The 27,765-nt window shown below is 45.9% G+C and overlaps 1 protein-coding gene across 1 annotated transcript in view; it reads right to left on the reverse strand.

Annotated features, from left to right (window-relative positions):
- Nucleotides 1-27,765, reverse strand: part of met (MET proto-oncogene, receptor tyrosine kinase) — an 84,647-nt gene that overhangs the window by 20,764 nt on the left and 36,118 nt on the right. Inside the window, exons 10-12 of the mRNA XM_039001589.1 lie at nt 26,922-27,024; nt 5,482-5,700; nt 2,778-2,927 (exon numbers count right to left, since the gene is read on the reverse strand). Coding sequence (XP_038857517.1) covers nt 2,778-2,927; nt 5,482-5,700; nt 26,922-27,024 — 472 coding nt within the window. The remainder of the gene's footprint in view (nt 1-2,777; nt 2,928-5,481; nt 5,701-26,921; nt 27,025-27,765) is intronic.

The following is a 27,765-nucleotide window of genomic DNA, read 5'->3' on the forward strand; positions in this document are numbered from 1 at the left end:
TCATCCAACTTATTGTGGGAAGCTTGTGAAAGGCTACCCGAAACGTTTGACTCAAGTTAAACAATTTAAAGGCAATGCTACCAAATACTAATTGAGTGTATGTAAACTTCTGACCCACTGGGAATGTGATGAAAGAAATAAAAGCTGAAATAAATAATTCTCTCTACTATTATTCTGACATTTCACATTCTTAAAATAAAGTGGTGATCCTAACTGACCTAAGACAGGGAATTTTTACTCTGATTAAATGTCAGGAATTGTGAAAAACTGAGTTTAAATGTATTTGGCTAAGATGTATTTAAACTTCCGACTTCAACTGTATTTATTCGAGGGACTCCTCACTCTTGTTTGGGTTTCTACCCTGTGTTTTGTATACGTGTTTGTTTGGTCTTCGATCCCGTGCCTTTACACGGCACGCCGTAAATTGGGCTGAATAAAACCCCTATTACGCATTCCTGCGCCTGTCTCCCGAATCATTTATACCAGCGTGACAACTTGTTTCAGACAGTAAGTTAATTCAACTAGAAATTATTATTTGGGCATCTTACCTAAAAAGGGCTCTGCAACTGGTTACACACAAACAGTGCTTTTAACATACAATGTTTCCAAACGATGTATTTAACACATGTTGACCTATATGATTACATTGTGCATGTTCATTAGTATGTAATACGCTAGTATGGGTATTCGGCCACGGCCACTGTCTCCTCTCCAGGGGCCTCATTTATAAGTGTTGTGTAATTTTAACATGAAATATCTGCACAAAAGTATTTCGATTTATAAACTTGGTGAATGCCATACATGTTTCCCATTATAAATCAGACCTGTCGTAAAACTGTGCACACGTGAACAACCATTATAACTCGTCCTGAAAAACACCCATTCACCTTTTATGGTGATAATAACACCCTTATTTTCTGTCAAGTTTGGAAGTATTGGAATTAGGCTAAGACGGTATCTAAAGGAAATAGCAATGGCGAACTTGATCAAATGTCTTTGGAGGAGATGGCAGAATGGTTTCTTTTGCAGTGACATTTGCGGTATCTGACCGTTTCTGAAAGACAACAACAATTGAAAATTGTTGTGGACCTGTAAACAGTTAGTTTGAATGTAATAATGTTTTGCATTCACCTTTTCCCTAACCTAAATATGCTGCGCGCCCGCACATTCTGAAACATTGTCTACTACATTGAAACTACAGTCGGCCTTCTCAAAGTGGTAGCCTACACACTTCAATGCAAAAGATGAACTGTATGTTACAAACCGCACACCCTGTCAATGCATAAAGCAGAAACGAGAAATGATTAATAGTCCCAATTAATTGAGAGATGCGCATGGTAATTTGGTGTATGGCTACTACGGGGATATAAACTCATCATGGCCAGGAAAGGTGAGGAATTGTATTCTGCAATGGTTATGATATATGTAGTATGTTTCTCAATGAAATATTGTCTACGTGAGAAATTTCACATTGCAGTACTCAGACGTAGCCGAAAAACGGCAATGGAAAAGGTGAGCATAGAGCAAAATAGGCTACTTGGAATAGCTCATCTATTTACTAATGTGAAGTGGGTCATATTAAATGAGAGATGGGACGAATGGTAGACAGTCCAAACTTGTTGTAGGCCTATAGGCTATTTCACGAGTAGCCTATCAAACCATCACAGTCAGAGAAGGTGAGGAATTTATTCTGCAATGATAATGGAATACTGATAATAACAGGAAATATATGCCTATTTCTAATTATTTTCGAATGCAAAGATAAGAAACCCCCCAAAATGTGCTCTTATCACTAACGGCAAATGTTTGCATCTTGTTATTATATTTAACTAGGCTACCTGTTTTTATTATGAATGATACATGAGTCATATACTACCCATTTGCACAAAGCTACTACTACAAGACTTCAACCACTAGAAACTGTTAGTGTGTACACAATGTTTACAAATGAGGCCCCAGCTCAATGTTCCTGTAACGTTTTAAGGGTTAAATCATGTGGAAAGTCAAACGTTTATGGTTAACAATCTATTGTTATTACATTCATAAGCATTTTATATGTCAAATAAATACTATTTAAGTGAGACCACTTTTTGTGAGATATTGGAAGTGTGAGTTGAACATTCCAGTAAAAGTTGAGAGGTGTTGATGGAATGCCAGGAGGAATGCAGAGATATCCGTGGATTTACCCGCCTAGTGGTAATAAAATGCCAGACAGCAGAACGATAAAAATTACTGTATCATCTATCAAAGCAGGCATCTATCAAAGCAGGGACTGTCAATACAAACACTCAGGATGCACACACGACACACACACATGCTTCAAGCACACACGCTTGCATGCAAGCACGTGCACACACACAACGCCATCGTCATGGACACATACACAAATGCACGCACGCACGCACCACACACAGAGCCCTCTATATGGATGCAGTGGCAGCCCAACAAGGCCTTTATTGAGCTGTGGGGGGGGGGGGGGGGGGTCTGTAGTGGTCTGAAGTGGTCTCTGTAGACAAGGGGCTGTTTCAAGTGAAGGGCTGAAGTGGAGGGCTCAGAGATCCAAGGCAAGGTAGGGTGGTCTCACTAATGTTTAACTAGGGGTGATGATGGGACTCCGTAGAAACCTAATGGAGGCAGTTTGGAAATGTTCACTGAGAGTTTAGCTGGAAGGGAGTGTGTTTTGGTCCATGTGTCTGTACTAGGTCTCTCTCTCTCTCTCTCTCTCTTGTCTCTCTATGTCTGTGTGTGTGTGTGTGTGTGTGTGTGTCTGTCCTCACCTCCACCTCCAGTTCATTGGTGGCATCCCGTAACTCCATGGGGACAGTACACTCCAGGGTGTTCCCCACCACAGTCACACTCTCACAGGTCCTGTTAGACACCTTCAGCACCTCCCCCTTCATGGCCTCCACATCCACACGGCCTGGCACCTGGAGATATGGAGATTTAGTAAGAAGGGGAACGGGATAAATGGAGTCAGTATAAAATCCTACGTACTACATCATCCTCAGTGAGTCCTACAATATCCACACAGAGACATGCATGCAGGCTTGCTCGAGAACTGGTTCCAGTGGAAGTGACTGAGGCACTGGTTGTGGTGTCACTACTGTTTTCGTGGCCCCTCTCTCCAGGACAGAGACAACAGCCTCTCTGGGTCTGCATACAAACTAACTAACCCTTTTGTCGATGAGGGCTCTTCAGACGGGAAGAGAGGATTTTTGAAGGAAGGAATCTCACCCTCACTGCCTTGGCTACATGCTCTGCCACTCCTTCACACACATTTCACTTGGCTCTAGGACTGTAAAATGGTCTGGTTCCTTCAGTCTCTAATGTTACTGTCTCAACTTCAACACTGTCGCCTGATGGTTTATTCTCAAACTGCTTGGTTGACGCACGCACGCACGCACGCACGCACGCACGCACGCACGCACCTACGCACGCACGCACGCACACACACACACACACACACACACACACCTCTCACTCTGCCTGGTTGTGCTGTATGAGTATAGCAGAAGGCAATAAAAAGAATGATCACATTCCTCGCGTGACAGCCTGGGATTTTCAGATTTGACACAGAGTGGAGGGCCGCACCTGTTCCCAAACCTCACTGTGTAACTGTATGCGTCAACTAGTGCAGTGCATGTGAACACACACACACACACACACACACACACACACACACACACACACACACACACACACACACACACGTGTTATTTTATCCTCGTGGGGACATAAAATGTATTTCCATTCAAAATCCTATTTTCTCTAACCCTTAACCCTAAACTTAACCCTTACTATAACCTTAACCCGTAACCAAAACCCTAAACCTAACTCCTAACCCTAACCCTAACCCCAACCACTAACCCTTACCCTAACCCTAATACTAAACTTAAAATAGCCTTTGTCCTCATGGGGATGTGGGAAATGTCCCCACGAGGGAGAAGGTCCTTGTTTCACAATCCCCCCGCATACGCATACACGGATACTGAGACAATAACAAACTCTAATATCAACAGTATTTTAACATATACAAAGCATATTGGATAACATGTACAATCTCTCATCTCATCTCAACACGTGTCATCTCATGTCTGTACTCTTGAGGTTGTGTGTAACATTTAATGTGTGGTTACGAGTCATTGAAAGCAACATATCCCATAAAGAGAATAACTATACAATTTCTGCCAGGCATCAAACAGTCTATCCAAACAAACAGAGTGTGTGGTGCTAATCTGGGCTAAGATGCTTGTTACCCTCCCATGGAACGATCTGTAGAGATAAGAGCTCTACACCAGCCCACCCAAGACTAATAACATTATCAGTAGCCTTTACTGATTGGCGGACATTTTGGGGCAAAGATATCAGATGGCCCCAAATGTACCCTATAACAGTGCAACCCAGGGCCTTGGGTGTCCCTGGGGTAATGGGGGCTCATGGGAGCTCATCTGGGACCTAGATGGGGGTTGGGAGGTTACTGAGAGGGAAAGGAGGGGCAGGGGCTGGATTAAGCCATGGGTCCAAGGTCATGCCTGGGAAAAAAGCCGACCCAGGATCCTGTGAGACCTGTTCCACACAGCTGTCACTAACCATCGGGCCGCCTCAGTAAAAAAAAAAAAAAGCTATAATTGTTTTCATTGTAAAAAAAAAAGATATGTTTTTCTACCCAGAAAAATTAGGTTGCACATTTGAAACACGCCATTAATATGTCAAGGGCTTTGACCTCGGGAACCTGAGACAATGCAGTGAGTTGGAGAGAATACACAGAGGAGAGGGATCGGAGGAGTGAGTGAGGGAAATGTAGGGGGTGAGCGATGGGAAACGGACTCCTTTTCCTGTTTGCTTTCAGTATACAACCCCCCCCGCCCCCAGTATTGTTTCCTTCCCACCTCAGACGGGCGAGGGTGAGTCAGTGGAAGGGTGTCGAGGAGAGCAAAGTACAACAAGCTACAATCAGGGTTCAATTCCATTTCAATTCAAGAGATCAACTGAAACTCTCTTCCAGAAGAGAAACTGTAAGCGCCATTTGTTTTACATGAGGAATTCTCCAATTTTAATTCATTTTCTGAATGGATGCATTAGTAATTGCACTGACCCCAGCCTTAATCATTATTTTCATGGCAGGGCTTTACAGTGCGACCCTTTTACTTGCAAATGCGCCTTCATAGTCTTCTGTGCTTTATTACCTCAAATATTTTTCATTGTGCTCTTACATTTCTGTGTGTGCAACTGCTGTACATTTTTCAACTTAGGCGCACACGTGTTCCTTGTCAAAAAGGTAAATATAGAGCCCTGCATGGAGAGGTGGTGGTGGGGAAAGGGATGAGGGGGAATGGGGATGTGGGAGAAAGGACCTCACATGTCACACCTTAATATTGTCAGAGTCAATTCCCCTTAAATTCAGACAATTCAGGAGGTCAATTGAAACCCAGTTAGGGCATAAAAAGGTGTCATGACTTTTAATGATCTGACATGTCTCACCTTAATCTCCAGTATGCTCTTGTTGCCTTTGGATGTGACGGTGGGTCTCTGGAAGTCCTCGAAGCGAGGGTCCTCTACATAGAGCAGGTCAAACTGGGGCACGGTGAACCCATCCAGGACGAACGCCACCTTGGTGACCACAGGAGGCTGCAGGCCCAGGTCCTTCAGGGAGGGAGTGGTACACAGGATGGCCAGCCTGTCCTCACTCTGCGTACAGCTCTGGAGAGAGAGCGCACACATAGCGTAAGTAACACACACACACACACAATACATTGTCCTTTACTGCATTAACGATGGCAGTTACAACGTGCACACACATGTACGTATGTACACATGCACGCACACACCGCAATTGTGTTTTAAGGAGAAACAGTCCTTACAAATTCCTCCAGCATTTCCCTTGTTCCCCGGTCACATAACAAGGACACATTTCTTCCCAGGGCTAATTACACGCTTTCTAATTGTACACACTATCTATTTATTTCTCCATACAGCTTCAGTGGGGTTTAAGTGTCTTGCTCCGGGCACAACAGCAGTGTGTGTATACCACCCTGGAGTCAAACTAAAAAGCCACCATAAGTGCTATTGAGCTAGACGCCGACTTGAGAAACACATAAGAGAAGGCCTTATACGAGTCTCTTTTCACCTTTTATTTTTGAAATGTATTATTAAAAAAAATATATATATATCCAGCACCTGCTCAGAGACAATGAATGTGCATATGTAATCATTTCCTGAAACATTCCCTTCCATGCAGATGATTAGTTCCAGTTTCCAGCAGGTTATAATAAAGCCAAAGTAATGACAGAACATCAAATACTGTATAGAATCCAAACCAGCATCTGCTGCAATACCAGTGCCTGATACTATTATATTGACTGTTTCAAATGTAAGAGTCTATCCAGTAAGATATACCGGCGTGCTGAGTGGAACAAACTATACTTTGATTTTAAAAAGAATGTCAAAAGCTGACTGATGACTGAACCATATAACCAATTTCAAGTCTGAATCTCCACTGAACAAAAATGTAAAACGCAACATGAAACAATTTCAATGATTTTACTGAGTTACAATTCATATAAGGAAATTAGTCAATTGAAATAAATAAATTAGGCCCTAATCTAAGGAATTCACATGATTGGTTAGGGGCGCAGTCATGGGTGGGCCTGAGAGGGCATAGGTCCACCCACTTGGGAGCCAGGTCCACCCACTGGGGAGCTAGGCCCAGCCATTCAGAATGAGTTTTCCCCCACAAAAGAGCTTTAAGGTACACAGAAATACTCCTCAGTTTCATCAGCTGTCCGGGTGGCTGGTCTTAGATGATCCCACAAATGAAGAAGCCGGATGTGGAGGACCTGGGATGGCGTGGTTACATGTGGTCTGCGGTTGTGAGGCCAGTTGGACATACTGCCAAATTCTCTAAAACAACTTTGGAGGTGGCATATGGTAGAGAAATTAACATTACATTTTCTGGCAACAGCTCTGGTGGACATTCCAGCAGTCAGCATGCCAATTGCACGCTCCATCAAATCTTGAGAATTGTGTTGTGTAACAAAACTGCACATTTTAGAGTGGCCTTTTATTGTCCCCAGCACAATGTGCACCTGTGTAATGATCATGCTGTTTAATCAGCTTCTTGATATGCCACACCTGTCTGTAACGATCCTCTTTGTCTGATGAAGAGTAGTCAAGATCGGACCAAAACGCAGCGTGGTAAGTGTTCATAGTAAATGTAATCAAATAAACTGAACACTGAATGACAAAAAACAACAAAGAGAGTGAACGACACGAAACAGTCCTGTAAGGTGAAAAAAACACAAAACAGGAAACAACTACCCACAAACACAGGTGGGAACAGGCTACCTAAGTATGGTTCTCAATCAGAGACAACGATAGACAGCTGCCTCTGATTGAGAACCACACACGGCCAAACACAAAGAAAAGGACAACATAGAACAAAACATAGAATGCCCACCCCAACTCATGCCCTGACCAAACCAAAATAGAGACATAAAAAGGATCTCTAAGGTCAGGGCGTGACACCGTCAGCTGGATGGATTATCTTGGCAAAGGAGAAATACTTACTAACAGGGATGTAAACAAATTTGTGCACAACATTTGAGAGAAATGAGCTTTTTGTGCGTATGGAACGTTTCTGGGATCTTTTATTTCAGCTCATGAAACATGGGACCAACACTTTACATTATTTTTGTTCAGTATATGTAATGTATTGCAACATGCACTTTAAGGAAGTACCAGTGATACGCTCAATTCGGAAGTGGTCAGATGAAGTGGATGCTAAGCTACAGGACTTTTCTGCTAGCACAGACTGGAATATGTTCCGGGATTCATCCGATGGCATTGAGGAGTTTACCACATCTGTCACCGGCTTCATTAATAAGTGCATCGACGTCGTCATCCCCACAGTGCTCGTACATTTCCCAACCAGAAGCAACATCCGCACTGAGCTAAAGGCTAGAGCTTTCGCTTTCAAGATGCAGGACACTAACCTGGACACTTATAACAAATCCCACTACGCCCTCTGACGAACCATCAAACAGGCAAAGCATCAAAACAGGACTATGATCGAATCCTATTACACCAGCTCTGACGCTCGTCAGATGTGGCAGGTCTAGCAAACTATCACTGTTTACAAAAGCTAGCCAGGAAACCCAGCCACAAGCTGCCCAGTGACACAAGCCTACCAGACAAGCTAAATGCCTTCTATGCTCGCTTCGAGGCAAGCAACACTGAACCATGCGTGAGAGCACCAGCTATTCCTGGACGACTGTGTGATCACGCTCTCCGTAGCCGAAGTGAGTAAGACCTTTAAACAGGTTAACATTCACAAGACCGCAAGACCAGACGGATTACCAGGACTCCTACTCAGAGCATGCGCTGATTAGCTGTCAAGTGTCTTCACTGACATTTTCAACCTCTCCCTGACCCACTCTGTAATACCTAGATGTTTCAACCAGACCAGCTCGCCCTGTAGCACTCACATCTGTTGCCATGAAATGCTTTGAAAGGCTGGTCATGGCTCACATCAACACAATCATCCTAGACACCCTGGACCCATTCCAATTTGCATACCACCCCAACAGATCCACAGATTACGCAATCTCTATTGCACTCCACACTGCCCTTTCTCACTTGGACAAAAGGAACACCTACGTGAGAATGCTGTTCATTGACTTCAGCTCAACGTTCAACACCATAGTGCCCTTGAAGCTCATCACTAAGCTAAGGTCCCTGGGACTGAACACCTGCCTCTGCAACTGGATCCTGGACTTCTTGACGGGATGCCACCAGGTGGTGAGGGTAGGCAACAACATATCCGCAATGCTGACCTTCAACCCAGGAGCCCCTCAGGGGTGTGTGCTTAGTCCCCTCCAGTACTCCCTGTTCACCCACGACTGCATGGCTGCACATGTCTCCAACACCACCATTAAGTTTGCAGACGACACGACGGTGGTAGGCCTGATCACCTACGACGATGAGACAGCCTATAGGGAGGAGGTCAGTGACCTGGCAGTGTGGTGGCAGGACAACAACCTCTCCCTCAACGTCAGTAAGACAAAGGAGCTGATCGTTGACTACGGGAAACGAAGGGCCGAGCACGCCCCCATTCACATCAACATGTCACGGTTTTCTAAAGTAGAACCCAGAAGCAGACCAGGACAAGGAGAGTAGGATGAAGGTGAGTATTTATTTACAAGTTTAAACGTAGAGGTAGAAAGATCCAGGTGGCGGAGCGGGCAGCGGAGGTGAGTTGATGGGAGTGAATAGGCAGATCCAAGGGAGTAACAGAAGCCACCGACGACCAGGCAGGGATGGGGTGAGTGTTCCGGGTGAATGACTGTAGACAGAACAAACGGAGGTAAGTTCAAGGCAAGCAAGACGTACAAAACAACAAAACAAACTCTATCAAACTGGAGGATGATACGCTGGCACAACATACTGTTCATGGCTAACGATCCGGCAGGGAATGGATGTCAGGTCAGAGCTTATGAAGTGGAGGGGTGATGATCAGGACCAGGTGTGCAGATAGCTGATGGGATACAGGTGCGGGTAATCAGAGATCTCCCAACTAGCTACGTCGCCCGGCAACCAGACAGGGTGCGTTCCAGGACACCGGAAAAATACTCCAGGACAGAACACAGGCAAAAACAGACTCAGGAAGCGGGATTCGTGACAATACCCCCCCTCCGACGAACGCCACCGGGCGGACTACCCGGAGCGCCAGGGTGGAGGCGGTAGAAGTCACGAAGCAGGTCAGCATCAAGGATCTGACGCCGAGGAATCCAACTCCTCTCCTCTGGGCCATAACCTTCCCAATCCACGAGATACTGGAACCCTCGACCCCGCCGTCTGGAGTCCATGATGCGGCGCACCGTGTAGGCAGGACCACCTCCGATCATCCGAGGAGGAGGAGGACGAGGAGGAGGGGGCAGCAGAGGACTGAGGAGAACCGGCTTGAGGCAGGAGACATGAAAGGTGGGGTGTACTCTAAGCGTTGCAGGCAACTTGAGTCGAACCACAACAGGATTAATGATTCTCTCCACCACAAATGGACCAATGAACTTCTGTGACAGTTTCTTCGACTCAGTCCGTAGAGGAAGATCCCGTGTAGCCAACCAAACCTTATCTCCGACGGTATAAGCGGGGGCAGGAATACGGCAACGATTCGCCTGGATCTGATACCGGTCAGAAACTCTAAGGAGGGCCTTCCTGGCCCGATGCCAGGTCCGGTGGCAACGACGAATGTGGGCCTGGACAGAGGGAACCGAGAGATCCCTCTCCTGAGAAGGAAACAAGGGAGGTTGGTAGCCGTACAGGCACTGGAAGGGAGACATCCCAGTGGCAGATGAAGGGAGAGTATTATGGGCATACTCGACCCAGGGTAACTGAGAGGACCAAGAGGTGGGATCAGAGGAGACAAGGCAGCGCAGCGTGGACTCCATCTTCTGGTTGGCTCTCGCCGCCTGACCATTAGATTGGGGGTGAAATCCAGATGTGAGACTGACTGTAGCTCCAATGGCCAAACAGAAGGATCTCCAGACAGCAGAGGTAAACTGAGGACCACGGTCAGAAACAATGTCACTGGGCAACCCGTGGACCCTGAAAACCTCCCTAACAAGGATCTTGGACGTCTCAGTGGCAGATGGAAGCTTGGAGATGGGGACAAAGTGAGCGAACTTGCTGAATCTGTCCACAATGGTCAGAATGACCGTGTTCCCAACAGAAGAGGGCAACCCCGTGACAAAGTCCAGGGCCAGATGCGACCAAGGTCGCCGGGGAATAGGTAGGGGGTGAAGAAGCCCAGAGCTGGGCCGATTGGTACTCTTATTCTGCGCACAAACAGGACAAGTGGCAACAAACCTCCGGGTATCTTCTCCCATGGCAGGCCACCAAAATCGTCTGCGCAGTAGCGCCATAGTCCGAGCAACGCCAGGGTGACAAGCTATCTTGCTGGCGTGGGACCACTGAAGGACAGCAGAACGGACCGACTCAGGCACGAACAACCGACCGGGTGGACCGGTACCGGGGCCGGGCTGCGTCCGAAGGGCCGCCATCACATCCTCCTCAATCCTCCATGTAACGGCTCCCACGACAAAGTTCTGGGGAAGAATCGTCTCAGTCTTGGCCCCACTCTCCTCCGTCTTGGAGAACATCCGGGACAAGGCGTCCGCCTTGCCGTTCTTCGACCCAGGTCGGAACGTCAGGGAAAAATTGAAGCGTCCAAAAAACAAAGCCCACCTGGCCTGACGGGAGTTGAGACGTCTAGCCGATTGCACGTAAGCCAGATTCTTGTGGTCAGTCCAGACCACAAACGGTTGCTCCGCTCCCTCCAACCAGTGGCGCCACTCCTCCAAGGCAAGCTTCACAGCGAGAAGCTCCCGGTTACCCACATCGTAGTTTCTCTCTGCTGGTGAAAGACGACAAGAGTAGAAGGCGCAGGGATGGAGTTTACCATCAGTGGAGCTACGCTGGGACAGGATGGCGCCCACCCCCACATCAGACGCGTCCACCTCAACAACAAACTGACGGGAAGTGTCAGGTTGAGAGAGAATCGGGGCGTTGGTGAATCGGCTCTTCAAGTTCAGAAATGCTCGGTCTGCCTCAGGAGTCCAACAGAAAGTTCTGGTGCAAGACGTCAGGGCAGTTAAAGGGGCGGCCACCCGGCTGTAATCACGGATAAACCTCCGATAGAAGTTCGCAAACCCCAGGAATCTCTGGAGTTGCAATCTCGTACCGGGCTGGGCCCAATCCCGAACCACCCGAACCTTCTCTTGGTCCATCTTGATCTCTCCCCTGGAGATGATGTACCCGAGGAAGGACGTAGTGTGGGCGTGAAAATCACACTTTTCAGCCTTCACGAACAGGCGGTTCTCCAATAACCGCTGCAGGACCTGCTTGACATGCTGGACGTGGCTGGAAAGCTCCCTCGAGAAGATGAGGATATCATCCAGGTAAACGAACACAAAAATACCAATCATATCTCTCAGCACGTCATTCACCATACTTTGGAACACAGCAGGAGCGTTGGTCAGTCCAAACGGCATCACCTGGTACTCGAAATGTCCCATAGGTGTATTGAACCCAGTCAACCACTCGTCCCCCTCTCTGATCCGAACCAGATGATAAGCATTGCGTAGGTCAAGCTTCGTAAACACCGTAGCACCCTGTAAAGAGTCGAAGGCAGAGCTCATCAAGGGCAGGGGATACTTGTTCTTGACCGTAATATCATTCAACCCCCGATAATCAATACACGGTCGAAGAGAGCCATCCTTCTTGCTCACAAAAAATAATCCTGCTCCCAGGGGTGATGACGAGGGGCGAATGAGACCTGCAGCTAGAGACTCCTTGATGTAGGTCTCCAAGGCTTCACGCTCAGGTCGAGAGATACTGTATAACCGTCCCTTGGGAAAGGCAGCTCCAGGGAACAGATTAATCGCACAGTCATAAGGTCGGTGGGGAGGAAGTGACAGAGCCTTCTGCTTACTGAACACTTCACCCAAATCGTGATAGGTTTCTGGAACCAGGGACAAATCAGGGGGAGCAGACTCACTGACCTGACTGGGAACAGCATGAGAACAGGCAGTCCTAAGGCAGTTAGCATGACACTCAATGCTCCAACTAGTTACCTTACCCGTCACCCAATCAAACGAGGGATTGTGTTCTCTCAGCCAGGGGTAACCAAGAACCAGAGGAACATGGGGCGAAGGCAGAATGAAGAAGGAGATAACCTCTGAATGATTCCCCGACAACAACATCTTAACCGGTTCAGTCCTCATAGTGATCCGTGCCAGACTACTGCCGTTCAGAGTGGTTGCTTCAATGGCTTCCGGCAATTGCTCCTTGGAAAGCCCCAGCTGTTCCACCAAGTCGGCATCAATAAAGCTGCCATCGGCACCTGAATCGATAAAAGCGTTCATCGCTAAACTCTGATTCTTATTCATGAGGGTCGCAGGAAAACGGGGTCTGACAGGGTTCTTGGGAGGTTGAAACTGGCTCGCTAAAAGTCCTCCCAAACTTAGCGAGCCGGGCAGTTTAACGGGCGCTGAGGACAAGCGGAGATGTAATGTCCCGAGCTACCACAGTAGAGGCAGCTGTTGGTCTCACGTCTACGTTGGCGCTCCTCCTTAGTTAACCCGTGCCGCCCCACTTGCATGGGTTCAGGATCTGGCGGCAAGACACCTCCACTAATCCCGTGTGGGGAATAATGATCAACACGTTCTGGTCCACTTCCTGACCCGAATGGTAACCGAGTTGCTGATTGATTGGACGAGCCCCACTGCTTCTCCCTCCTTCTCTCTCGGACTCTATTATCCACCCGAATAGATAATGTGACCAAACTGTCCAGGTCACTAGGCTCTGTATAGGAGATCAGCTCGTCCTTGAGTTGCTCCGACAACCCCTGGTAAAAAGCCGCTTGTAGTGACTCCTCATTCCAACCACTCTCCACAGCCAATGTCCTGAATTCGATCACAAAGTCTGCCACACTGCGAGCTCCTTGGCGAAGAGAGAACAAACGCTTAGCTGCGTCCTTACCTCGGACTGGATGGTCAAAAAGCTTTCTCATCTCTGCCGTGAACTCCTGGTATGACGCCATGCAGGTGTCCTGTCGTTCCCAAACGGCTGAAGCCCATTCCAGAGCTCTACCACGCAGCAGTTCAATAACAAAAGCTATCCTAGCCTTATCTGTGGCGTAAGAGTAGGGCTGCAGATCAAAAACTAAACCACACTGCATAAGAAATGAACGGCATCTTCCCAAATCCCCTTCGTACTTATCAGGCGTCGGAACCTTGGGCTCACGGAAGGAAACCGCTCCAGAAGCGGCAGGTGAGAGGGGTGAAACAGGTGGTGGATGATCCGCCGGCAAACTGAGCTGATCCTGGATACTCGTCAAGCTAGCAGAGAAGTTCCGGACTGAAAACGCTATCTCCTGTAGCGCCGTGCTGTGTTGTCCCAATATCTTCTCCTGATGGGTAATGGCATGGCAAACGGAGTCCAGGTCCGCTGGGTTCATCCTTGGCCGGATCGTTCTGTCACGGTTTTCTAAAGTAGAACCCAGAAGCAGACCAGGACAAGGAGAGTAGGACGAAGGTGAGTATTTATTTACAAGTTTAAACGTAGAGGTAGAAAGATCCAGGTGGCGGAGCGGGCAGCGGAGGTGAGTTGATGGGAGTGAATAGGCAGATCCAAGGGAGTAACAGAAGCCACCGACGACCAGGCAGGGATGGGGTGAGTGTTCCGGGTGAATGACTGTAGACAGAACAAACGGAGGTAAGTTCAAGGCAAGCAAGACGTACAAAACAACAAAACAAACTCTATCAAACTGGAGGATGATACGCTGGCACAACATACTGTTCATGGCTAACGATCCGGCAGGGAATGGATGTCAGGTCAGAGCTTATGAAGTGGAGGGGTGATGATCAGGACCAGGTGTGCAGATAGCTGATGGGATACAGGTGCGGGTAATCAGAGATCTCCCAACTAGCTACGTCGCCCGGCAACCAGACAGGGTGCGTTCCAGGACACCGGAAAAACACTCCAGGACAGAACACAGGCAAAAACAGACTCAGGAAGCGGGATTCGTGACACAACAGGGCTGTAGTGGAGTGGGTTGAGAGCTTCAAGTTCCTCGGTGTCCACATTACCAAGGAACAATCATGGTCCAAACACAGATTACTGCACCTGTACATAGCCCATCTATAATTTAGCCCAAACAACTACCTCTTCCACTACTGTATTTATTTATTTTGCTCCTTTGCACCCCATTATTTCTATTTCTACTTTGTACATTCTTCCACTGCAAATCTACCATTCCAGTGTTTTACTTGCTATATTGTATTTACTTTGCCACCATGGCCTTTTTTTGCCTTTACCTCCCTTATCTCATCTCATTTGCTCACATTGTATATATACTTACTTTTCTACAATATTATTGACTGTATGTTTGTTTTACTCCATGTGTAACTCTGTGTTGTTGTATGTGTCGAACTGCTTTGCTTTATCTTGGCCAGGTCGCAATTGTAAATTAGAACTTGTTCTCAACTTGCTTACCTGGTTAAATAAAGGTTAAATAAATAAATAAATAAAAATAAATAACTTGTCCTGCTGGAAGGTGACTGAAACAGGTTTCCCTCAAGAATTTCAGTGTATTAAGCGCCATCCATCATTCCTTCAATTCTTATCAGTTTCCCAGTCCCTGCCAATGAAAAACATCCCCACAGCATGATACTGCCACAACCATGCTTCACTGTGGGGATGGTATTCTCGGGGTGATGAGAGGTGTTGGATTTGCGCCAGACATAGCGTTTTCCTTTATGGCCAAAAATCTAAATTTTAGTCTCATCTGACCAGAGTACCTTCTTCCATATGTTTGGGGAGTCTCGCACATTCCTTTTGGCGAATACCAAACGTGTTTGCTTATTTTTTTCTTTAAGCAATGGCTTTTTTTCTGGCCACTCTTCCATAAAGCCCAGCTTTGTGGAGTGTACGGCTTAAAGTGGTCCTATGGACAGATACTCCAATCTCCGCTGTGGAGCTTTGCAGCTCCTTCAGGGTTATCTTTGGTCTCTTTGTTGACTCTCTGATTAATGCCCTCCTTGCCTGGTCCGTGAGTTTTGGTGGGTGGCCCTCTCTTGGCAGGTTTGTTGTGGTGCCATATTCTTTCCATTTTTAATAATGGATTTAATGGTGCTCCGTGGGATGTTCAAAGTTTCGTATATTTTTTTATAACCCAACCCTGATCTGTACTTCTCCACAACTTTGTCCCTGACCTGTTTGGCGAGCTCCTTGGTCTTCATGGCGCTGCTTGCTTGGTGGTGCCCCTTGCTTAGTGGTGTTGCAGACTCTGGGGCCTTTCAGAACACGTATATATACTGAGATCATGTGACAGATCATGTGACACTTAGATTGCACACAGGTGGACTTCATTTAACCAATTATGTGACTTTTGAAGGTAATTGGTTGCAACAGATCTTATTTAGGGGCTTCATAGCAAAGGGGGTGAATACATATGCACGCACCACTTTTCTGTTTTATATTTGTTCGAATTTTTTGAAACAAGATCTCTTTTGCATTTCACTTCACCAATTTGGACTATTTTGTGTATGTCCATTACGTGAAATCCAAATAAAAATCCATTTAAATTACAGGTTGTAAGAAAAACGCCAAGGGGGATGAATACTTTCGCAAGGCACTGTATCCAACCCATTAGTGAATATGGTACAAAGGATGGTAGAGTGACAGCTTTACACTATTCCATACTGAGAGATTACATTTTTGTCCAGCCAACTCATGATAGCTCAACCAGTCTGTGAAGGCAGGGTCAGGTGCAACACCTGTAACTTTCCCCCCCTGTAATTTCTCCATTTGTTTGTTATACAATATCGGATTTCATGGCACATCCCTTTCACATGTTGAGCTTAAATTTCACACGTGAAACTATATTTTCACATGTATACATTTTGAGTTCACACAACCTTTTCACATGTGAGAAGAATAACATGTTTTCACCTCACGTGTGAATTGCATTTTCACGTGTGCAATTTGCGGTTTCACATGTTAAAAACTTTGACATGTGAAAATCACATTTGCCGTTTCACATTTAAGAAAACTCCACATGTGAAAATCTCATTTAAACATGTCGAATTGCAAGTTAACTTGTGAAAAACAATCACGTGAAAATGAAATTAGCAGTTTCACATGTAAGAAAACACCAACTTTAAAAATGTCACTTTCACATGTGGAATTGCAGATTCAAATGTGGGGTTGAAATGATGTTAATGGTTTACGTTCAAATGGCGACACACTGTAGTTCTGCTGTATGAAGGTCGCTGCCTGTTAAAGGTGCAATCCTTAGTTGCTACATCCATTTTTGGACTTGTAAATGAATGATATGTGTTTATTATGAAGAACATAATGTATAAATGTCTCATGAGCTTAATTCAACTGTCGTACCCCATCAGGACCCAAAATATAATCTTGTTTTACTCCAATGTTTGTAAAAAAAAGTAAATAGGAACAACCACATGGTTAAAACTATCATTTTGATATCATGGATGGTCAGTCCTTGCATCCAGCGTTGTCTATAGATTTGAGAGTGGTTGCATTTCTCCAGCCCCATCCCTCAGCTCTTTACTGAAACTGTGGCAGGGAATAATAGTGTAAGAGAGTAATAGTGTAGTATGTGTTGTAATCCTCTAGTGAGTGAGGTACTTTTGTGCCATAAATATCAAGAAAAACGTCTGACGTCAAGAACAAAATTGTTAGTATTGCAAACAAAAAGAATAATAATGATACTGAAAGCAAAACATAAACCCAAAAGTATTGAAAGCAAAACCAAATATTGCAAGGAAATAATTTCAAAATGTTTTTTTTTTTTTTTGTGAAACATTTATGATAAATAAAACGCCTCCTCCTTTGCTTTCGCTGCCTTTTTGGAACATTTATTCAAGCAACATACTGTAGCACCCTGCATCCCACTGCTAGTTTGCCTCTGAAGCCTCTGAAGCTAAGCAGGGATGGGATGGGAGACCAGACGTAGATTAAAAATAAACATGTTAAAAATAAACATGTCCGAAAACCAGATGTGTTTCTTTTCACATGTTATTTTGTAAGGGTACCACTACCCTAAAAACAAACTTAGATACATTCACACACTCAATCACTTTTATGGTAATGCATCCTCCATCTTTTCTAGTCTGACATAATGGTAAACAGAGAGACAAGAAGGTGCTGCGTTCTAGTAGGAGTGAAACAAGGGCCCTCATCCAGAACAGAAGAATAAAGGCAAAGTCCCAAATGACACCCTATTCCCTATCTACTGTAGTGCACTACATTTGACCAGGGCCCATAGTGCACTATATAGGTGTAACAGCTCTGCTTTCCGTCCCTCTCCTCGCCCCTACCTGGGCTCAAACCAGGGACCCTCTGCACACATTGACAACAGTCACCCTCGAAGCACCGTTACCCATCAGTCCACAGAAGCCACGGCCCTTGCAGAGCAAGGGAAACAACTACTTCAAGGTCTCAAAGCAAGTGACGTCACCGATTGAAACGCTATTAGCACACACCCCGCTAACTAGCTAGCCATTTCACACCAGTTACACTCACCCCCCTTTTGACCTCCTCCTTTTCCACAGCAACCAGTGATCTGGGTCAACAGCATCAATGTAACAGTATAGCTTCCGTCCCTTTCCTCACCCCTACCTGGGCTCGAACCAGGGACCCTCTGCAAACATTGACAACAGTCACCCTCAAAGCACCATCACCTATCGCTCCACAAAAGAAAACACTGATTCAAGGTCTCAGAGCAAGTGAAGTCACCAATTGAAGCGCTATTAGCGTGCACCCAGCTAAACATTTCACACCAGTTACATAGAGAATAGGGTGCCAGGTGGGACACAGTCTATAAGCTAAAGTGGTGGAAGTTAGTTCAGGTATTTTAATTGTTTTTACATTTAACAAGGCAAGTCAATTAAGAACAAATTCTTATTTACAATGACAGCCTACCGGGGAACAGTGGGTTAACTGCCTTGTTCAGGGACAGATTTTTACCTTGTCAGCTCGGGGATTCAATCCAGCAACCTTTCGATTACTGGCCCAACACTCTAACCACTTGGCTACCTGCCGTCCCTGTATCCTCCGGCATCTCTTCTTTTTCTCTCCTCTTTCCCCTCTCGGCATCGACATGGCACTTCTGTCCTCTAACACGACTAGCGTGGAGAAAAACTGGCCCAGATTTCTGCTATGGTCGTCATTTCCGTCTCTTCACGTCTAACTGGAGATTTGGGAAGTGGTGCGGACGAGTTCTCGAAGTGTTTCTTGATGTGATAATGGAGTCGCAGGGAGTTATTGTCAGTCAGTCCCCATGCTTCCTATATATAGCAATCTGGTGTTCCTTATGGAACTTTTTGTGTGTTTTCAACAAAGGCCTCCTGAAGGTGCTTCGAAGTCTCCTGGTGCACACACAGCTGTGGCATGGACAAAACCAGTTCAACTCTGCCCAGAGTTGACAGTCAAGTGTAAATGTCTGTCGCGTGGTTAGGGGCCATTGATATTGTATATTTATCTTGTTGGCCACTAAAGCAAACACGTCCTTGAGTAAAGACATCCTACACAGACAAACATCAAGCCCAAAGTACCCATGGCCCCGAAAATGACCCCAAACACATATTTCTAGTGGCCTTTCTGCACCACAGTCACATGTCCTTTCTGCTAAAACATTTTATTAGGTGGCAGGTTTTTACATATCACGGCAGGAGTGGAATATATATATATCAATCAATCAATCAAATGTATTCATAAAGCCCATTTTACATCGGCAGTTTCAAGTGGTATTAGTTGTATGTACGGGGGTACACATGGAATACATCGTACAGTTGTCACAACGTGCATTTACAGTAACCTGGTCTGGACCCCGAAGGGCAAGCAGGAGCAGAGGCAGACGCACAGTGGCCAGACTATTTTGCTCCACGCTCAACTCTCCGGAACCTGGAAGTGTTTTAATAAACCTTTCAATGACTCGTTAGTACTTTGGCTCTAACAAAGTGATTGAACTCCAATTCCCATGAGCATCATTGTTGCTAATCACAGTAGCCATGGGTGGAATAGCAGGGCTGGTTTTAAGTGTTACAGAAACTTCCTGTTAGCAGTTCAGTTCCCCTGGACAGACTTCCAAACTCTAGTCGGTGTTGAGCAATAACCCAGATGGAGTGCAAACACACACACACTCTGGCCCTGCAGGCCTCGTTTACACACACACACACACACACACACACACACACACACACACACACACACACACACACACACACACACACACACACACACACACACACACACACACACACACACACACACACACACACACACACTCTCTCTGACCCTGCAGGCCTTATTTACACACACACACACACACACACACACACACACACACACACACACACACACACACACACACACACACACACACACACACACACACACACACACACACACACACACACTCTCTCTGACCCTGCAGGCCTTGTTTACACACACACACGCACGCAAGCATGCACACACACACAAATGCACGTACGCATGCAGTCATGCACACACAGGCACACACATACACACACACACACACACACACGGGCCCTGTTCACTCACACACAACCTGCACTTGATGATCGAACAAAAGCAAGCAATCACAATTGAGTCTGGCGAGTGTGTGTGTGTGTGTGTGTTCACTTTTCGACAGGGAGCAACTACACGGGTCTAGAAGGTAAAATGGTCCCCTGGAGAGTTTAGACAAATATCCTGTGAATTAGGGGAAACCTCAGTCAACCACTACTCATTATATGGAAAAGATTCATTGTTTCATAAATGTCTCCTCTCGCTTGGCCTGTGTTGGTAGACTGATCTGAATGACTGTGGGTTGGGAGGGAGCAACTGTGAATACAATTACTTGTTAGTTGATATTGTAGCAGCAGAGGTGGGTAGTTAGCTCTGATTATCACTGAACTGGCAACCCTGTACTCCCAAGATGGAGACAGCAACCATAGTGCAATTGTAAACTCTCTGGAACGTGTTCAGTATCCTGACCAAGGGCTAACGATGCCAAACAAAGCTGTCATATAAGATACTAAGTGTTACCAAGAAGCTAAGGACTCAAGCTGTACATACATGTTAGCTAAGATAGAAAGATAACACCGACAAGTGTAGCTGTATTGGGTCACAAAAAAATCTTTAACTAGCCAGGTGGAAACGGAAGGCCTCATTCTTGCCCCTCTCAGGCATCCCCTCAAGCTGGGCTTTGGCCATGCTGCTAAAAGGGTAAGAGATGGGAAAGGCAGACCAGACTAGGTCTTCAGTTGACATGGAGCACCCCCATGTATGAATTCCTCCAACATGTGTCTGGCTGGTTAAGGGATCGGTCACACTTTCTATGAGGCGCACACACATAACGCCGTAGTGTATTTATAATGATACTTACGATACACGTATAGTGCATTATAACACAGGGGATGGGAAAGGCAGACCTGGGCTGTGTTGACATGGAACTTTATGATTCCTTACCAACCGGTGTCTGGCTAGTCTAGTGGATCCTCTAGTGAAGCGAACCCTGTCCAACCGCAAACGCCACTTCCCCATCAACCTCTCCCGACAAACCCTTGGCAATCTCACTCTGCTCCCTGGCCCCCTTCACTGGATGTGAATGGGCCCTGGGCGTAGTAATGTGAAAATTCACACTAACTCAGATCTATTGCTCCATCCCTCTTTTTTCTCGGCTCCTTTGGTTTTCTGACCGTGCCAGCTTTTCCCTGCAGATCGTAAAAGAAAAAAAAACATTCCTTTCATGTTTGTGGGAAAGCTGAGATTACTTGAGCCTCGGCTTTACTCCAGATCTGAGAAACAGATATCAAGTCAATGCTGGACATTTTTCTTTCCTTCTCTGTCTCCTTTCTCTCATGCCGTTGTCGAGGCCCCAGATCTCATTGTTGGTCTATGGAAGAGTTGTTTATCTCCTCTTCTAGACCTTGTTGGTATGAAATCTATGGAAAGAGGATCACGAGTGTGTGTGTTTGTACTGTACGTGCCTGCAAGTGTGTGGTTGTGCATGTGTGCACGTCAGCATGCGTACTGTATGTGTACAGTATACTGCATATGTGGAGTATATTATGGACTCCTATTTCAACCACAGTCCTACTATATTTTACGGGCTGACAGTCAGCTATGGGTCTGTGCAGTCAGGCTACCCAAAGTCAGGAGATGAAATTGTACACGGATCAAAGTTTTATTTTCCTCTTTCCCTTTTCTCTACTGAACAAACACAGAGCTGCTGTGGTGGTGAATGATGACAGGCCCGCTCAAATTACTGTTCAGGCATTCATATATCCAGGGGTGTTCTCTTTGGAAACAGTGATCCCTCTCTCTCTATCTCCCTCTCTTCTCCGGCGACCCCATGTTGTGGGTCAAAATAATACCGTGTCTCATACTGTCTCTTCCTAGAGAATGCCTCATCTCATCCTGGTTACTGTAAAGAATTTAAGAGGCAACAGCTGGAGCATTAGGGGACTAGAGCATTATCCCCTATACTAAATCATTAGAAATTATACCCCATGTTGTTAAACACAGTACAAGTCCCTGTCTTGTCTTGCCTGGTGCACTGTCATCCAGTCAGTCTTCTCTGGGGCTTTAGGTATTAGATTAGTGGTTGGAATGGAAAGGAAATAAGATTGTTTGAAAAGGGACAAACTCAGTGCATGCGTTGAGCCACGCTTATTTGATCCATAGTTGTACCAAGATTGATCCCATTTCTATTCAAGTCTATTGAGAAAATTCGCTGAAATTCTAAGCACTATAAATTCCACAAAACATTTTCAAAGTCTCCAAATCGAAACTTTCAAATCAGAAATGTATAACAACAATGTTATTGGTAGTTGACATGATATTGAGGCATATTATGAGGACACCATCTACCTGTGTCCTTTTTCCTTCCTCATCCCTCACGCCGATCTGATCCCTCCTCTCCTGTTGTCTCTTCTGACCCTAGCCCTCCCTGAGGTTGTATAGAGCACCAACCTCATCACAGGTCACACCAGGAGGGGGTCAGTGAAAGGGAAACTGAAAGGCGAGATGGTGTGTGTGTGCGTCGTGCGCTTGATGTCAGGGGGTGGGGGTTGGTTGTAGCTTAGCTGATACAGATACAGTGGTCTGGTGTAGAGGGGGTTGAGAGGGATAGAGAGGGATTTTGTTTGGTTGAGATTTGAGATAAAGTGTTAGAGCAGTGTATGTGTGTGTTTTGCTTGAGTGTGCATTTCTCCTAAGGGAGTCATGACTAAACCTGTGTGCCTTGCTACCTACGTTGAAAGATAACACCATAACAAAGCACTACCTGTCCACATAACATCAGAGGCCACTTGTGTGTAAAACGGATTTGTTGTGGTTCATAGAGATGGCAAGATGGCGCCGATAGAGATGGAAGCTTCGCTTCAAGTCCTTAGGAAACTGTGCAGTATTTAGTTTTTTTAATGTATTATTTCTTACATTGTTAGCCCAGAAAACCTTAAGTGTTATTACATACAGCCGGGAAGAACTATTGGATATCAGAGAGACGTCAACTTACCAGGAAACCAGCACTACGACCAGGAATACGACTTTCCCAAAGCGGATACTTTGTCTGCACCTCCCAGGGCATTTGAACTGATTCCAGAGGGCGACCCAAAACAACGCCGCCGGAGGAGAGGGTGCCGGAGCGGTCTTCTAGTGAGGCTTCGGATACGCGCACACCACCCACCGCTCCCGAGTATATTACTCGCTAATTTCCAGTCCCTAGTTAACAAAGTCAACAAAATTAGGGCAAGAGTTGCTTTCCAAAGAGATATCCGGGATTGTAACATACTCTGTTTCACAGAGACATGGCTAGCTGGGGACATGCTGTCGGAATCCGTACAGCCAACCGGATTTTCAGTGCATCGCGCCGACAGGAACAAACATCGCTCTGTTAAGAAGATGGGCGGGGGTGTATGTTTCTTGATTAACGATTCATGGTGTAATTGTAACAACATACAAGAACTCAAGTCCTTTTGTTCACCTGACCTAGAATTCCTCACAATCAAATGCCGACCGTATTATCTCCCAAGGGAACTATCCTCGGTTATTGTCACAGCCGTGTGTATCCCCCCCGGAAGCGGATACCAAGACGGCCATCAAGGTATCTTTATGCACACTGAAAACCATATATCCTGAGGCTGCATTATTTTAGCTAGGGATTTTAACTAAGCTAATCTGAGAACAAGGCTACCTCAATTCTATCAGCATATCGATTGCAGTACACGAGCGAGTAACACACTCGACCACTGCTACTCTAACTTCCGCGATGCATACAAGGCCCTCCCCCACCTTCCTTTAGGCAAATCTGACCATGAGTACATCTTGTTGCTCGCCTCCTATAGGCAGAAACTAAAACAGGAAGCGCCCGTGCTTAGGTCTATCTAACGCTGGTCTGGCCAATCAGATTCCACGCTTTAAGATTGCTTCGACCAAGTGGACTGGGATATGTTCCGGGTAGCCTCAGACAATAACATTGACATATACGCTGACTCAGTGAGCAAGTTTATAAGGAAGTGTATAGGAGATGTTGTACCTACTGTGACTATTAAAACCTTCCCTAACCAGAAACCGTGGATTGATGGCAGCATTCGCGCAAAACTGAAAGCACGTACCACTGCATTTAATCATGGCAAGGTGACTGGAAACATGACCAAATACAAACAGTGGAGCTATTCCCTCTGCAAGGCAATCAAACAAGCAAAGTGTCAGTGTAGAGACAAAGTGGAATCGCAAATCAACGGCTCAAACACGAGACGTATGTGGCAGGGTCTACAGACAATCACGGATTACAAAAAGAAAACCAGCCCCATCGCGAACATTGACGCCTTGGTCCCAGACAAATTAAACAACTTCTTTGCATTCTCTGGGGACAATACAGTGCCACCGACACAGCACGCTACCAAAGACTGTGGGCTCTCCTTCTCCATGGCTGACGTGAGTAAAACATTTAAACGTGTTAACCCTTGCAAGGCTGCCCGGCCCAGACGGCATCCCTAGCCGCATCCTCAGAGCATGCGCAGACCAGCTGGCTGGTGTGTTTACAGACATATTCAATCAATCCCTATTCCAGTCTGCTGTCCCCACATGCTTCAAGATGGCCACCATTGATCCTGTCCCAAGAAAGCTAAGGTAACTGAACAAAATGACTATCGCCCTGTAGCACTCACTTCTGTCATCATGAAGTGCTTTGAGAGACTAGTCCAGGATCCTATCACCACCACCCTACCTGTTAACCTAGACCCACTTAAATTTGCTTACAGCCCCAATAGGTCCACAGATGATGCAATCGCCATCACACTGCCCTATCCCACCTGGACAAGAGGAATACCTATGTAAGAATGTTGTTCATTGACTACAGCTCAGTATTCAACACCATAGTACCCTCCAAACTCATCATTAAGCTTGAGACCCTGGGTCTTGACCCCGCCCTGTGCAACTGGGTCCTGGACTTCCTGACGGGCCGCCCCCAAGTGGTGAAGGTATGAAACAACATCTCCACTCCGCTGATCCTCAACACTGAGGCCCCACAAGGGTGCGTTCTCAGCCCTTTCCTGTACTCCCTGTTCACTCATGACTGAGTGGCCATGCATGCCTCCAACTCAATCATCAAGTTTGCAGACGACACTACAGTGGTAGGCTTGATTATCAACAATGAGGAGACAGCCTACAGGGAGGAGGTGAGGGCCCTCGGAGTGTGGTGTCAGGAAAATAACCTCTCACTCAATGTCAGCAAAACAAAAGAGATGATCGTGGACTTCAGGAAACAGCAAAGGGAGCACCCCCCTATCCACATCGACGGGACAGCAGTGTAGAAGGTGGAATGTTTTAAGTTCCTCTGTGTACATATCACCGACAAACTGAAAATGGTCCACCCACCTCAGGAGGCTGAAACAATTTGGCTTGTCACCAAAACCCTCACAAATGTTTACAGGTGCACAATTGAGAGCATCCTGTCGGGCTGTATCACCGCCTGGTACGGCAACTGCACCACCCATAACCGCAGGGCTCTCCAGAGGGTGGTACGACAACGCATCTTCGGGGGCAAACTACCTGCCCTCCAGGACACCTATAACACCCGATGTCACAGGAAGGCCAAAAAGATCTCAAGGACATCAGATTGCTAAACAGCCATCACTAGCACAGAGAGGCGGCTGCCTACCTACAGACTTGATATCATTGGCCACTTTAATAAATGGAACCCTAGTCACTTTAATAATGCCACTTTAAGAATGTTTACATATCTCCCATTACTCATCTCATATGTGTATACTGTATACTGTATCCTTCACTATCTATTCTTTACTATCTATTGCATCTTAGCCGCTCTGTCACTGCTCATCCATATATTTTATACTTATATATTCTCATCCCATTCCTTTACTAGATTGTGTCTGTTTTAGGTTTTGTTGTGGAATTGTTAGATACTATATTACCTGTTACATACTGCTGCACCGTCGGACCTGGAAGCATAAGCATATCTCTACACTCGCAATAACATCTGCTAACCATGTGTATGTGACCAATAACATCTGATTTGAGAACAACATGTCACAATGTGGGCCAACTCCAAGTCAGCCAACCATCAACCCGCAACACTAAGGTGTACCAGTTTGTTTCAAGACAGAGGGTAACATTAAAAACAACAGCAATGAAACCTACATTTCTATCTAGTTATCAGGGTTCCTTATAAAAGTGGAACGCACAGAGAGTCAGGTCAGGGATTCTTTAGTGCTGTGGTAACTGTGGTAACCATGATAGTGCCTGAATACATGTGTACGCACCACAGCTTTCTTAGAATACGGAGAATCAACACAGATCGAAGAGATTGAGGCCATGGTTGTGTCCCAAATGGCACCCTATTCCCTTTGCAGTGCATAATAAACCATGGTTGTGTCCCGTAGGGTTTTGGTCAAAGGTAGTGCACTATATAGGGATTATGGTGCTGTTTGGGATGCAGAAGATAATCAACCCAGATTGAGCAGATTGAAGCCAGATAATAAACCAAGTCAGCTACTGTAACATTACTGTGTGACTCAGAGGTGATGCCTCTATCGCATATGGAGCGTAGATTTTCCATTCCCCTCCATCCATTCGTACAAATCTATCTAGCACCGTTACCCTAATATTTCACTTATTTTCTCCTCTTTTCAGGGGGGCTTAATGAGAATAACAGCCACACGGTTTGTTTGACGGGGGCCTGGAGGTATTTTGTTTTTGCACAGGCTGGAAGATCTCCGGTTGGTCGCCTCAACAGACGGACAGACACTCAATGGGAAAGAGGTCTTCCTAAACCTCAATCCTAGTTCAATAAAGGTTAAGACACTGACCACAGTGAAGACCTTGCCGTCCTGGGCTGTGGGGATGAGCACCATCTGAGGCGGGGAAGCCGAGTGAAGGTAGAAGCCCTGGGCCACCACAGTGCTGCCTCCGCTATTGGGGACACAGAGAGAGTAGCCATGAATAAAGACACAGTGTGATCTCCATGGAGAAAATGGTTGTTCGTGATTAGTCACTCGCGTGCCGTATTCAAGGGATTGTTAAATAAACGTCAACTGTCCTGCAAAAATCATCACCTCTTGAAGAACATAGGCATAATTACAAATGCATTATTATTCCATGCAGAACAATTGCGCACATTTAGCTCTATCATCAGAGTCGTACAGCAAGTAACTGCATGCTTACAGCGATCATTAAAAATCAAGTCATCCAGTAATATTGGCCACCATTAATTGGATATTTGAGTGATACACAGTCAAATGAAAGTGAACTACTGTATAAGTGACAAGTAGGCTATGAGTGGTTTACGTTCATTTCCCATCCTTTGTGAGATCTGCCTGTCAAGCAGCAGAAGGGCGTATCTGACGATATAAACTGTAAAGGTTGGCCTTCCTAGCGAAGTTCGATCCCCTTTTCAACGTTGTTTTCAAGAGGGTTTAATCACGATTGCTGCTGACAGACATGATAGGCTCCATTTATTGACGGACCACGTCAAATTGGCTAGCTAGCTAATAACAGTTAACAAAGCTCGAAGGCTACATCCAAATATCGTTTGATTTGCTTGCCATCTATAGAGGTGAGGACGGTAATCCGACTGGCAATGTTACCAAGTCAAAGAAATGCCGATGTCAAGTTCTTTACAAAAGTCTAATCTCTGAGGGAGCCAAATGACAC

This window comes from Salvelinus namaycush, chromosome 9 (genome assembly GCF_016432855.1).
Source record: "Salvelinus namaycush isolate Seneca chromosome 9, SaNama_1.0, whole genome shotgun sequence".
Lineage (NCBI taxonomy): Eukaryota > Metazoa > Chordata > Actinopteri > Salmoniformes > Salmonidae > Salvelinus > Salvelinus namaycush.